At 56.4% G+C, this 12,646-nt stretch overlaps 2 protein-coding genes across 2 annotated transcripts in view; both read right to left on the bottom strand.

Annotated features, from left to right (window-relative positions):
* Positions 1 to 146, bottom strand: part of UQCR11 (ubiquinol-cytochrome c reductase, complex III subunit XI) — a 1,847-nt gene extending 1,701 nt beyond the window's left edge. Inside the window, exon 1 of the mRNA XM_085313133.1 lies at positions 50 to 146. Coding sequence (XP_085169259.1) covers positions 50 to 99 — 50 coding nt within the window. The 5' untranslated portion in view covers positions 100 to 146. The remainder of the gene's footprint in view (positions 1 to 49) is intronic.
* Positions 147 to 4,241: 4,095 nt separating this feature from the next.
* The window catches only part of TCF3 (transcription factor 3), a 74,225-nt gene continuing 65,820 nt past the window's right edge, over positions 4,242 to 12,646 (bottom strand). Inside the window, exon 19 of the mRNA XM_085313116.1 lies at positions 4,242 to 12,476. The gene's annotated coding sequence lies outside the window, so the exon portion shown is untranslated. The remainder of the gene's footprint in view (positions 12,477 to 12,646) is intronic.

The raw sequence follows: 12,646 nt of genomic DNA, 5'->3' as shown, positions 1-12,646 counted from the left end.
GGCGGGGGCCGCCGCCGCCGCCGCCGCCGGGGGCCCGGCCGGGCCTCACCAGTTCTGCAGCAGCTGGACGTAGCGCGGCCCCACCAGCTTGCTCAGCATCCCGCTCCGCCGCCCTCAAAGTCACCCCCTCTGCGCACGCGCGCGCCGCCGCCGCCCAGGCCCCCACGGGCCGCGGGCTGCCCGCGCCGCTGCCTGAGCAAAACCGCGTTGCCGTGGTAACAGCGCCCCCCCCCCCCGCCTTGGCCGGCCTCCATCCTGCGCGCCCGCCATCACAGCCCCGCGGCGCCCCCCGTGCTGCAGGGGGGACGTGAGCCCCGAGGGGGCTGGCCCTGACCCCCCTGCTGGAGCAGGGACACTGAGGCTGGCCCTGGCCCCCCTGCCAGAGCGGGGAGGCAGGTTCCCCCCCACCCCGGGGCGCTGGCCCTGGCCCCGCGTTGGAGCAGGGGCCGAGGGGCCCGGACCCTGTCTCCACACCAGAGCGGGGACGTGAGCTGTGAGGGCACCGGCCCTGGCCCCAGGCTGGACAGGGGASACGAGCCCCAAGGGGACACGAGCCCCGAGGGGACTGGCCCTGCCGCCCTGCCGGAGAGCGGAGCACGCCTCACGCTCGGTGCCGGAGGAAGGGGCCGCCGCTGCAGAGCGCTTTCCCCAAAGGCCGTCAGCGTCTCTGCCCTCCCTGCTGCCCCTGCAGCCTCCGAGGAGAGGGAGTCTGAAGGCACATTTGTTTGGAAGAGGACCCTAACCCCACCCCGTGAAGTCCCTGAGACAGTATTCRAAGCCAACTCGGCCTCTTGCTAATCTGCAGGTCCAAGAAAGTCCACAGGAAGACGTTACAGCCTTTGTGCACCTGAGATCTGGGGCTGGATTGGCAAAGACTCTTCCTGCGCTCCCCTGAGGTAACCGAAATAACGGCGTCTGGGAGCGACGCGCTGGCAGCCAGTGTGGCCCCTGCGCAGGACGCTCGGGCACGCGCGTTTCAGTGCCAGCGCCCGGATCCACTGAGCTGAGCCTGTTGCAGATTCCCGGCCCCTGTTTTTTCTCACCCAGACWCAGAACAACTATTTTACCAATTTTTTTGCTGACTGACTAAACACCACATTTTATCGTAAGGGTTTTGAGTTCTCCTCTGCCTAGATACCAGCAGGGCGACGCGGGCTGCTGAACCGTGCAGACTTTTGGGTTCGTCTCTGCGAGCTGTTTACCCGCTGCCCACGCGCCAGCTGGTGCAGGGGGAAGTCGGACAGGGAGCTTCACGGCTGCCGTTCCCGCAGGAAATCGGTGTCCCTGCCACAGCCACCATGGTACCACCAACCTGGAGGAGGACGGAGCCTGGGGAACAGTCTCTGCACAGGTCAAAGGGGTTTAGTTGGCTTCTTACCTCTGTGCCTCTTGGAGTCACGCGAACATGGGAGAGTTGCAGCTTCTGCTTTGCGTTGGAAGTTTCCACCCCATAACAAATGCAAAATAAAACCCACAAGGCAATGAAAAACAGCTCGATGTTTATTATCTTCAGAGAAGCCTTGGGGTTTTCAAGGCATTTTGGGGGGGATTTCCTACTGCATTACCACAGTCTAGCCAGACAGAGAAAAATCCAATAATACTATCAATTTCCTGGTGAAAAGAAAACAAAAGGGATATTAGCAGCTTATCTTTTCAATAAATTTTGCTGTCATCTACAGGTCAAGCATGGCACAAAGGAGTTTGACGTCTCCCCTGGCCACCGCACTGCCATACTGCTCTTGCTCTTTTTCTGGAGAAAATCCTCTTAGTTTTTGGGAGACCAACGTCATTCACACTGCGGCAGCCCCATGTGGAGCTGCGCTCCAAAGCTTAACTCCTGAAGCTGAGCTGCCACCAATGGTCACTTACTTCTCTTGGTGACTTCTCTGGAAGAGTTGCCATTCTGAAGATCCTGAAGCAGAAAAGAGCAGCATGGCTGATTGTCCAGCACTGCTGTAGGAACACCATAATAAAAGACAAAACCCCATACTGGGCTTGAAATAAATTTAACCATTGGAACAAATGATCTGCAGCTCTTCAGGCCACCACAGCAAGTGGGGACATTTCTCTTGAGACCTCATGCTAAACTCAAATCACTGGACCTAGTTTAAAGCTGTGAGGTGGACTCCACCCTCTGCTCTGACTGGGCTCTTTGCCTTAAGGATCTTGCTTTAAAGGACCGCTCACGGACATGTGAGGCAGTGCCAGCACAACATGGTGCTTGCCCACAGGATCTGATAGTGTCATCCCTGCTCCCGGCTCATCTCTGGGGAGAAAATGGCTCTGAGCATTCACCGAGGGACCTCCTGCCCCAGCATCAGCCCTGGACATTGGCTGCTTGCAAGGTCTCTTGGGCAAACCCCTTATTTGCTCTCAGCCACACAACAGCACCTTTGTGTTGCTCCTTCTTCCTGCTTCTTGCCCAACCTCCCACCTTCCCACCCCAGTGCTGCCCTTGCCCCCTAGACTTGCCCACTTTACCTTCAGCCTGGTGCATCGCTGAGCATCCATTTTCCAAGCTTCAGCCTTGCTTCTAAGCACACTTYTGTCTCATGTCTTGAGTGCAACCCTGGTTTCTTGATCCTCACCGTGTCTTGGTAGTGGGGTATGGCTCCCCTCCTCATCCATGATTCCAGCCTGGCCTGGCCTGGCAGCCCACATCTCAGTCACATTTCTCAATACTTAACCTATTTGGTGTCTTGGAAGCAGCTTGGCCCATCTGGACCTGGCCTTGCTTTGGGCCAACTCGGGGGAGAAAAGCAAATAGGTCCAGCACAGGCTCTGCCCACAGGTCGGTGCAGCTCCCTGTGCTGAATCAGCTCTTCCATGGGAGAGCAGGCTGGGAACGACCCCCGCGAGGCGGCAGTGAAGGCTGAGAGGACGCGGTGAAGCGTATCGGCCTCGAGGAGCAGAGGCGGAATTAAGAGGACCGTTGTTCGATTCGCTCGGCACGGCTCCCTGGGGAAGAACAGCGCACTGCCTCGAACACAGCCTGCTGACTGCTGAGGAAAGGGCAGCCGGGGCTTAATGAAATTTAACTAATTACTCTAAGAGTCACTGCTGAGTTAATCTGAACKCTTTTTGCTGCCTGGCCCTGCATGGACAAGCCTCGAGATGGAGCAGCACGGCTAAAGTGCGGGCAGTAGAGCTGCACCTTTGCAAGGAGGGCATCTTTGGAGCAGCATCTTCTCTTGGAAGCCAGGGCAGCAGGGCAGGGCTTGGTGCTCTGGGCTGCAGCAGCCACAGCTTTGCTTTGGTTCCCCAAAGGCAGTCGCTAATGCGAAGAGCAAGCTGGTGGCAGAGGGCTAAACCGACCACTGAAACCACAAAGGTTAAAACTGTGACGATTTGGGGAAATACCTGTTATCAGAGGGGCCACACGTGGGGCCGCTCCCCAGCGAAGCCTGKAGGCAGGAGGGGAGGCAGCCGAGCCGGCCTGTTTGGGGGTGCTGTGGCCACCGCTGCCTCCTTGGCGGAGAGGCACAGAGGGAGATCCAACCTCGTGCCCAATTCGACATATCCTCACCCCAAAGAGGAGGCAGGGAGGGTGAACCAACAAGGCTGGGCTATCTCCGAGCACCGCATCCAGCCTGCTCTCGCATGATTAAGCCCTCTTAAACACGCGGCCAAGCTGTCTCTCCCCACGGCCAGTCTAAACTGGGTTCCTGGACTGGGTGACAGGGGTGGGTGCATTTAACCTGACCTGCAACTTGCAGCCARCCAGTGCCAACCTACCTGGGTGCTCCCCAGGGCAGGGCAGAGGCGAGGAAGGGAGCGCTTGCAGCTCAGCCCCGGCCGCGCGGCGACCTGCCTCCTTGCAGCCAGGCAGGGGCTGCTTTCCCAATGCAAATTTCCCAGCAAAACGAGGATGAGACCTCTGCTGTGCGTGGAGCCTGGGGTGAAAATACATGCTTCCCCCCCCCCCAAAAAAAAAAGCACCACTGGAACGACAGCCCAGAGCGGTGGCAGAGAAAGCCAAGGGAGAAAGATGCGCCAAGGCTTTTGCAATTGCTGCTGTGGAAGATGCCCAGACCCCAGGGCGATGGGCAGGACGAAGGGGGCAGCGCTGCCCGGAGCACAGGAAGCGAGAGAGAGCGGCAGCGCCCGAAAACCTGTCTCGTCTTGCCTTGCCTTTTTTTTTTCTTTTTTTTCTTTTTTTAGTACAAGGTAAAACCTTTATTACAACTTTTCATTCATAGGTATACAACATCTGAAAGACAGATATGGGGAAAAAAAAGTAATATTGTTATAAAATGTCACATTTATTGCTACATTACTGTTATATACAGGACAGTTCTCAAAATCTACTTTAAAAAAGTTAGGATTATTTAAAAATTCCAAATAATCCAGCCAGCTGTTTTGACACTTGTATAAAATTATTTAAAAAAATGAAAACAATTCATATCTTGAGGCACTCGGAAACACAATTTTATCCCCCAATTGTGATTCATTTCAAAGAACAACGCATTTCCCCACCCCCAAATACTTTATTTTTTTATTTTTTTGCTGGGTTAGGCATATATATATATATATTTACTATATATATAGTTCAAAACTATAATGTGTATCTGATTTAAGAACAAGGATTTCAGCCACTTAAGTACATCTGGATTTACAGGTAGGCAGCATAAACATCAAAAGCAAGGACCATTTTTTTAAAGGCCAAAAAAAACCAAAAAACCCAAACATAAAAAAAAAAAAACCCCAAACCTTCTACAGGGTTAAAAACAAACAATTTCCACAGGCATCTGCCCTCTGCTCGCTCGCCTGCCCCCCTACAAAAATATATAAAAAGAGCAACCAAGTTTAACGCTTTGTTTGCTAAACTAGCTGGAGTCCTCCTTAGAAAATGTCATTGCCCGCAGACGGCGAGATGGAAGTGCGTCGGTGGGGGTCACCCCGGGCTTCACCAGGTGCCTCCTTCTCCTCTCCCCTCTCCTGACAATTTAAATACGAATGGCAGAAGAGCGCATCGCTTTCCAGCGGCTCCTTCCCTTCCCGAGAGCCCCAATGTTTCGTGCTTTGCTCAAAAGCTGGAGGCRGTTTGGGCAGATGCGGCACTCGGAGCGGGGCGCCGCCGCCGGAGGGGACCCCCCCGGGGCCCCGGCCGCAGGGCTCGGAGATGCTTCGCGGCAAAAGGCCCTTGGTGCCCGGGACGCCCCGTTTGCAAGCGCCGGTTCTGCAACTGCGCAGAACGGTGCCTGCAGCTGCAACGTGCCCCGTCTGAAGAGCGCGAGAAGGAGTTTTATCCCGTCTCCTTCCAACGTGGTCAGTGCCTGGCTGGACCAGGGTTGGTTTTGCAAGACCTGAGGAGCAAGAGGCATACAAAAGCAGAACAGAAATACTGATGCGCAGACCCAAAGCAGGGCTGCCTCTTGCCCCTGAGGATGGGAACTGAAGTTTTAGCAGAGAGGAGCCGTGCGGCCAGGAACACCCTCCTAACTAGAGACCATCCCCACATTTGGCTCGCACAAGAGTCCTGCAGAAAACACAGAGCAAAGGAAACACGGCTGCTGGCTTTACAGTTAAGGGCTGATTTCCCTGAAGATCGAACTTCTGCAAAGAGCACTGGGGGTCGCCAAGCCGAACCCAAGAGCTGCGGTCAGACAGGCGCCAAGGGCAGCGAGAGGCGGCCGCACTGTGCGATCGCCCCGCAGCAGAGCCCGAACCCACTGGAGCATCCGTCTCCCGAACGCTCCCACCTCCACCCCAGCAGATGAGCAGCACGGGGCAGCTGGCTGCAGGGTTTGCCCCTGTGCAAAGAAACCTGCACARGAAAGGATGTGAGCTGGACTTCAGTGAGATCGAGGTGCAGAGGAGGAAGAAAAAYACACCTTCAGCTTGAGATGGTTAAAGAAATACCAAGCCAAGCACAAGCTCAGGCACTGCAGCCTGCAGAGCCAGAAGCATCGTGGTGGGATGCAGCTGCTCAGCTCAGAACGTACCAGGGGAGAGGGTCGAAGAGGAAGGATGCTGGCGGTGAGTGGCCGAGCATTGAACAGAAGGCAGGGCAGGGTGAAGCGTGCATGGAAGATCCCTAGGACCAGGTCTTGCCACTTGCCACTCCCAATTCAGTGCCCAACTCCTGCAACATGGGTTGGAGGTGGTGCCGCTACCGCTTCACCCCTCGTTCAACTTCCCAGGCTCCAAAGCACAAGTCTTGAAATGTTTTCGGGAGCTGCTGGGAAGCGAAGCTGGACCCTGAGAGCAGCAGGGAGCAGGGACTCAGCAGTCACGGACAAGAGCAGAGGGAAGGGGCAGGGATGGGATCTGGAGGGCCATGGGGGAGAGGAGAGAGGGTTGCATAGGATTTAACAGGGCAAACACCTTGTGCAAGCTTGGCATATGGAAAGCACATCTTCCTATTGCTGCTGCAGAGCAGGAACAGCGGAAAGCTGGTGGCTGCAGCTTGCTCCAGGTCAGCCAGTGCAGCACCTTGGGGGCTTATGGCTTGCCCTGGTCCTGCCTACACTGCTGGCCTTCCTCTCCCAAATTTTTGGGAACACCAGTATGAGCTTTGCTTCTCTTCCCCATTCTCAGCTCCTTCCTAAAACCCCAGGCACCCTCTTCGYCGTCATGGCACACAGCAGGGCCTGCAAGAGGACCAGGGGCTCCACTGGGCCTTAAATTGGCTGCCACCTTGTTAGAGCAAAAAACCTCAGSGATGCAGGGGATGGGGAACGGGGAGAGTTCGAAAGCCTCCCATTTCTCAAGGGTCCCATCACCTGTCTGCCTGCCGACGGGGGGATGCAATGCATCGCCAGCAAGGGCGCGGGGCCCTGAAGACCATGTGTGAGATGCAGGGGACCTTTGAGGGAGGCTTCTGCACTGAACCTGAAATTGCAGACTCCTGGGGAAATCCCAGCTTGTTTCTGCCCTTCCTGTTCAACTGGGAACGCCTCCACAGCATCGCTACTGGGCAGCCAGTGCAAAACCCTCTAGRAAACCAGCTCATCACCACCGTCCTGACTAGGGGAAAAAGCCGTTCACTGAAGTCGCAGCTGGGGAGGTTTCACGTCGCGCTTCCGCATTTCTCAGCCGGGGAGGGMCGAAACCCCTGTCGCAAGGCAGCCGCGCTCCCGGCCCCAGAGCAACGGGAGCAAAGACCGCGCGGGGACGGGGGAGCGCCTTCACCCTGCCGCAAGATGCACGGGGCCGGCGCGGACCTGCTCCGTGTGCCACAAGCCATCGGTGGCAGCAGCCGCCTCCYGACAGCCCAATCAGGGATCTCTAGGCGTGCGGCTACCTTGATTGCCCTGAATCCTGCAAACCAGCTGCCTACGAACTGCTACGGCCCTAGCTCCCAGGCTGCAGCTCACTTCAGCCAGGAGCAGAGAGAGATTTTGTGACCCAGACATCCCCGGTCCTGTCCCTCCTGCCTACRCGCCACCTTAGGACACCAGAGCAAGCTGTAAAGTCCGGGGAGCAGAGAAGCCCGAAGAGATCTTGGCAAAGAGCTGGAGCTGAACTCAAGCCAAGCAGTCGCTTGGCTGCGAATACATCTGACTGGTGGGTCACAGGCAGGGGATCAAGTGCCAAGCCAGGGGTTAGCTGGAATTTCGCTCCCTGGGGCACGYTGGCAGCGGCTGCGGGGCTGCGAGCAGGAGCAGGCAGCGCGCCACCATCGCCCRTCGGTGCCGAGCGCAGATGGCATCAGACCGTAAAGGTGCTGCAYTGGGGAGACTGCAGCTGTTTTGCTGAGGGGTGAAAGCTGGTGAAGGTGAAAAGAGGGAGAAAGAACTAAATTCTGCAATTTTTACTGTTAACAAATCGGATTCCAGACACTCCCTGGCCCCTGGCACCGCGCACAGCACTCTGGCACGATGCAGAGGGAGGCAGGTGGATGCTTGAGAGCGAGGTCCCATGGGCTAGGGGTGAGCTGGAAGCCCCTCTCTTGAGACCCCCTGTCCACGGATACATCTCCCACAGCCTCTTGTCCCCCAAAGTAATACTTCTTGAGGCAGGATTAGGTGAGGGGGATGAGCACCTCAATGCTGCCTCTGCAAAAAAYAGTCACCTTCGCATCCAAGTGACTCCCAGCCCCATCACGCACAAACTGTCCCATCGCGGCAGTGCACAGGGGACCAAAAAACTGGGATGCAACTCAGCTATGCAGCCTGGGAAGAAAGAGAGCTAGGGAAATGCAGCCCAACTGAGCAGTTGCCCACACCTGCATGGACCAAACCCTCAGCACAACTCCAAACTGTCCCCTCCAACACCACTTCTGCAGAGTTGGCCATGCCTTAAAGACCTTCTGGGAGAAGGAGACCTTCCCTCTCGCCCAATTCCCCATCAGAAGAAGGAAGCTTTGTGGGGCTTTGCGGCCCCAAACGCTGCGGGGCATGCAGCCCAGGAAAACCCACACGTGCAAGGCCGAGAAAGGAAGCACAAATCCGAAGGCCACCTGCARTGTCCACTGTAGGTGTCCAACCCATCCGGGACGCTTCTCCCAGCAGGACCACCGGCGTGCAGATGGGCAGAGTGTGGCCTGGGAGGGGGGAAAGACAAGCTGCTCGCTCTCGCTATGTGACGATCAAGAATCACGTTTTCCTTTGGGATTGRAAGGGCAGGAGGAGAAATTTTAGGGAGAAATACGATCTGTAAGACTGCACAGCCGAACGCCAGAGGAAAGCACAACGCTGCGACAATCCTYGTCCTCCGCGATAACCTAGCAGCCAGTTCTTACTGGGGAGCACGCAGACCACGGTCAGAGAGCCGTCTCCAACCAACACACCTAAGAGGGTTTCATTGCAATAGGTTGCAATGCGCATTTTTAGCCAAGCTGCTTTCCCTGGTTACAGCACCAAGCCGCCTATGAGCCAAACGTACCTGCTGCCCAAAGTCATTTTTCCCTTGCTACGCTCTGCCATTGCTCCCTAAGCTCCCGGATAGCAGAGACGCCAGCTAGTTCGTGGCAGGACCTGAATGCGCAGCAAGCCCAACAGAGCACGTACCCGCTAGGCAGCACCCAGTGCTGCTGTGCCACATCCAGGCGCAGCAAATGCCTGGCTCCCACCTCACGCTGTCCTGCTGGAAGAACCAAAGTCTCCCCCAAGCCCTGGCACTAAGGGTTTATGCTCAAGAACCGACTGCCAGCCTTGCATCCAATGTTATACTCCACAGCTGCCCATACACATGGGCTGGGATTTCATGCTTTGCCAAGGAAGTTAGCCACTTTTGCTATTAAGAGGAAAACAACACCTAAATCGCCTAAATACAGATGAAAAACCCCATCTTTGCTACAATGCCTGGCAGTTTAGGGATGATGGGAAAGGCCCCCYTTTTTTTTTAATCAAGAGTCCTCCTTTGCCCGTGTGCAGAGTATCAGCCAGCACTAAGAGGGGATGAAGGAGTTTTAACAAAATTTTGATCAAACCATAAATCTTCCCAAATGTTCAATCTGGTTRACAGTTTTGGGATTTTTATGGGATTTTTCTTGACTACAGTGTCTTTTCTTTAAATCCATCTGAAGTTAGCCGCCTCCTCAAATTCTCGTTGCAGAATCAAAGTGGTGGGGAAGCACTTTTAATCTTTGTGTATGATTTCTAGCTTGCCAAAGTTGGGACTTTGATCCCTCCTTCCCCGGTCCTCCTGAGAGGAGGACGTGGGCCGGGGGCAGCAGAAAGCGCAGAGCAGCGAGAGCCATCCCGGCCCCAGCATGACCCTGCCGATGGTACAGGAACGCTCGCTGGATGAAGCAACCTCTTTTCTACTGCATAAGGCAGCAAATGACTCCTCTTTTCTAGCCTGGAGCCCAAATCAGGATCGTTTGAGCACCTGGACCTGGCTTGCAGGCTACACGAGGACACTGCCCCATCCCCGCATGCTTTATCGTTCCAAACTGAACTCGCTCAACTGGCTGAAACTCAAGGCAACCCTAGCACGATGCTCCAGAAGACCTGGCTTTTGCTGCAAAGCAGCTGCCCCACTGGGGCAAGCCTGTCACACGTGGCTGAAAACCTCATCCATCTAATGCTGCCCGATGCTTAAGCAGGCGGAAGAACCCAGGGGAGGAAAGAATGTCGTAACCCGATGAGTTAATTAGGCTGAAACACGTCTGTTGACACAGGCGAGCAGAAATCATGTTGCAGGACTGCAGGGACCACAGCGACCCTTCCCGGGAATCAGGCTGGTGGCTGCTGGGCCGTCGGGTTTCACGTGCACAGAAGCGATGGCAGGAGCAGCGGCTGGGGGCAGAGAAAGCCAGGAGCACCCGACACCTCCAGAGCTACAGTCGGACCTTGTGGATCCGGGGGCGGCAGGGAGAGGCTCTCCYGTCCCCATCCAGCACTCGTAACCAGCTCCTGAACGTTTCCAGCAAGCTTTGTTGTAGCATGAAGCATAACTATGGGCAAAGAGCAGCACCAGGAAGTTACACCAAAGCCTACGAGTGCTAGGAAACGYCAAGGGACCCGATCCCGCTCGCCAGTCCTTTCCCTGGGCTGAAGCACTGGCAATACAGCTTTCCCACGAGCACAGGCCAGAGAAGCAAAGAGGAGAGAGACGGACCTTGCTGCTGGGGCTCCGGAGCCTACGGTAGTCCCTGTCCCCGGGTCCCCTCCAGGCCAGCCCCAGCACACAGCGGTCCCACGAGCCCCCCCAGCACAGYGGCAGAGCCGGGCAGCAGCCATCCCCATCCGAGAGTGCTACAGTCGCTGCCGAGATGGGGTTTCAACCCCCTCCCGGGAGCCGAGCCCYGGCAAAGCTGGGCACAAAACGTTTTGGAAGCCATTTTGGAGAAGGGGAGGGAGAAGGAAGAAAACAAAAACTAAATCGCGGCGGACACTTCCCCGGTGCGAACCGCAGGACGGCCGCCGAGCGCCTCTGCGTTAGCTCTGCACATCYGCGGGGGTCTTCCTCCCGAGGAGGCCAGGTCCTCGGCCAGCTGAGCAGACGGGAGCTGTCCGGAGCGACCCTGGGAAGCCCTCGGAGAGACGGGAACGTCGGCCGCGTTCGGTTTCCAGGGCTGCCGGGAGCATCTCGCTTGCCGAGGCCGAGAGCAGAGCCCACGCGCGGGTAAAGAGCGGCCGGGTCCCGGCACCGCGGGAAGAAGGGCGACGTGCTGAATTCGCCTCCGAGGACGCTTTGGAGATGCCGCGGCGGGTGAAGTCGAGGCGTAAAACAAACCTGCAGCGCTTCCGACTCGCCGCTTCCAAACACCAGGCGACGGCGGGGCGAAGCCGCGCGGAGACGGAGGGATCGCGGCGGCGCGCAGGCGAGCTGGCCGGCCCTGCCGCTCCCCGGCCCGCTGCCCGGGCCGGGGCTCCGCGCTCGCTGCCCGCAGCCAGCGTCGCCGGGCTCGGTCTCCCGCTGCTGCCTTTGCTCCGGCCGCCTCTTCTCCGTCCCTCCAGCTTTGTTCGGTCGTCTTTGTTCAGCTCCCTCCGCCCGGGAAGCGMCGCCGAGCGCGGGCACTCGCTCAGACGCGTGGGCAAGAGGCGTTTTGCTCCCGCCTGGGTTTTCTCTTGCATCCGCGTTGCTTCTTCGCTTACCCCGAAAGCAGCCCGAGTCCCTCGTTTCTCTTCCGCTCCCCGGGCCCGCGCTCGCCCGGCGGCTCGGCTCGTCCTCCCCGTCGCGGCTGCGCTCAGCCCCGCCGCGCTGCTCCGGAGACGGCCGCGCTCCGCCTCGCCTCCCGCGCCGGACCCCAGCGTCCGGGCTCCTCCGGGAGATACTCGCAGAGACCCTCGATGGAGCTCAGACACGGCCCGGGAGGAGCCGCAGCGCCGCCCGGCCCYGCTGCTCTAGCTTGCTTTGCTGTTTAACTTCCTTTTCCCAAAATCAGAAGTGGCCGAAGCAAAGAGATGGTGAATTCAGCACATGAGTTTGTTTGTTTTTTTATAATGGAAGGTACAAGCCAGGCAAGGAAAAATATCCCCTCGCTGTGGCTACATTCGCTTTTAGTGGCTTTCAGAGCCGAATCTGAGAATTCCTCTCTTTATATCCAGTCTCTCTTAATACAATTTTAATATTCTGGTTGATCCTAAAGATGCAACGTTAACTATAGAAACAGCAGCAGAAAAGCGGGGGGTACAAGACTTTTTTTTTTTTATACAAAAAAAAATTCTTTTCGTTGCTTACAAAACATATGCAAAAGAAGCTAAAAAAAACCAAAAGGCATTGCTATTTGTTCTACATAAAAAATCTCATAACTAATGTTCTTTTTTTTAAAAAAAGAAATATTAAGCTTAGGCACAATTTTGCTGCTGGCTGCTTGTGAACAAGCCAAGAGAACACGCCACCCCCTCCTAACTGAGTGATATGTATTGACTGTTCTGCGCTTTATATTTAAGGCAATTTTTTTTTTGTTTTCGTTTTGTTTTCGACAAAGTGTTTTTTTTTTTTTCCACTCCTTACGTCATGCCAGGATCCGTCCACGTGTGTCAGTATTAGCAGTACTAAAGTTTATGGTTCGAGAAGGTTGCAGGTCACACCGAGGRTTTTCTTCCTACAGATCTCTGTATCCAGAGGAACAAAAAGACCTGCAAAGAAACCAAAGGCACGCAAGCATAAAAATGAGAGAAACCCGAACGAGAGCGACCCGAAGCCAGGCCCACGGACACGCGGCGGGGCCGAGCCGCGAGCCGCCCGTTCCCCCCCGGGCGCCGGGCTCCGCTTTCCGGCAGGAGCAGGGCTGCGCGGAGCCGAGCCG

This window comes from Rhea americana, unplaced genomic scaffold (genome assembly GCF_003343005.1).
Source record: "Rhea americana isolate MKP2758 unplaced genomic scaffold, rheAme1 scaffold_378, whole genome shotgun sequence".
Classification (NCBI taxonomy): domain Eukaryota; kingdom Metazoa; phylum Chordata; class Aves; order Rheiformes; family Rheidae; genus Rhea; species Rhea americana.
The sequence above is the reverse complement of the archived record's forward strand: the minus strand, read 5'-3'. Positions and strand labels throughout refer to the sequence as shown.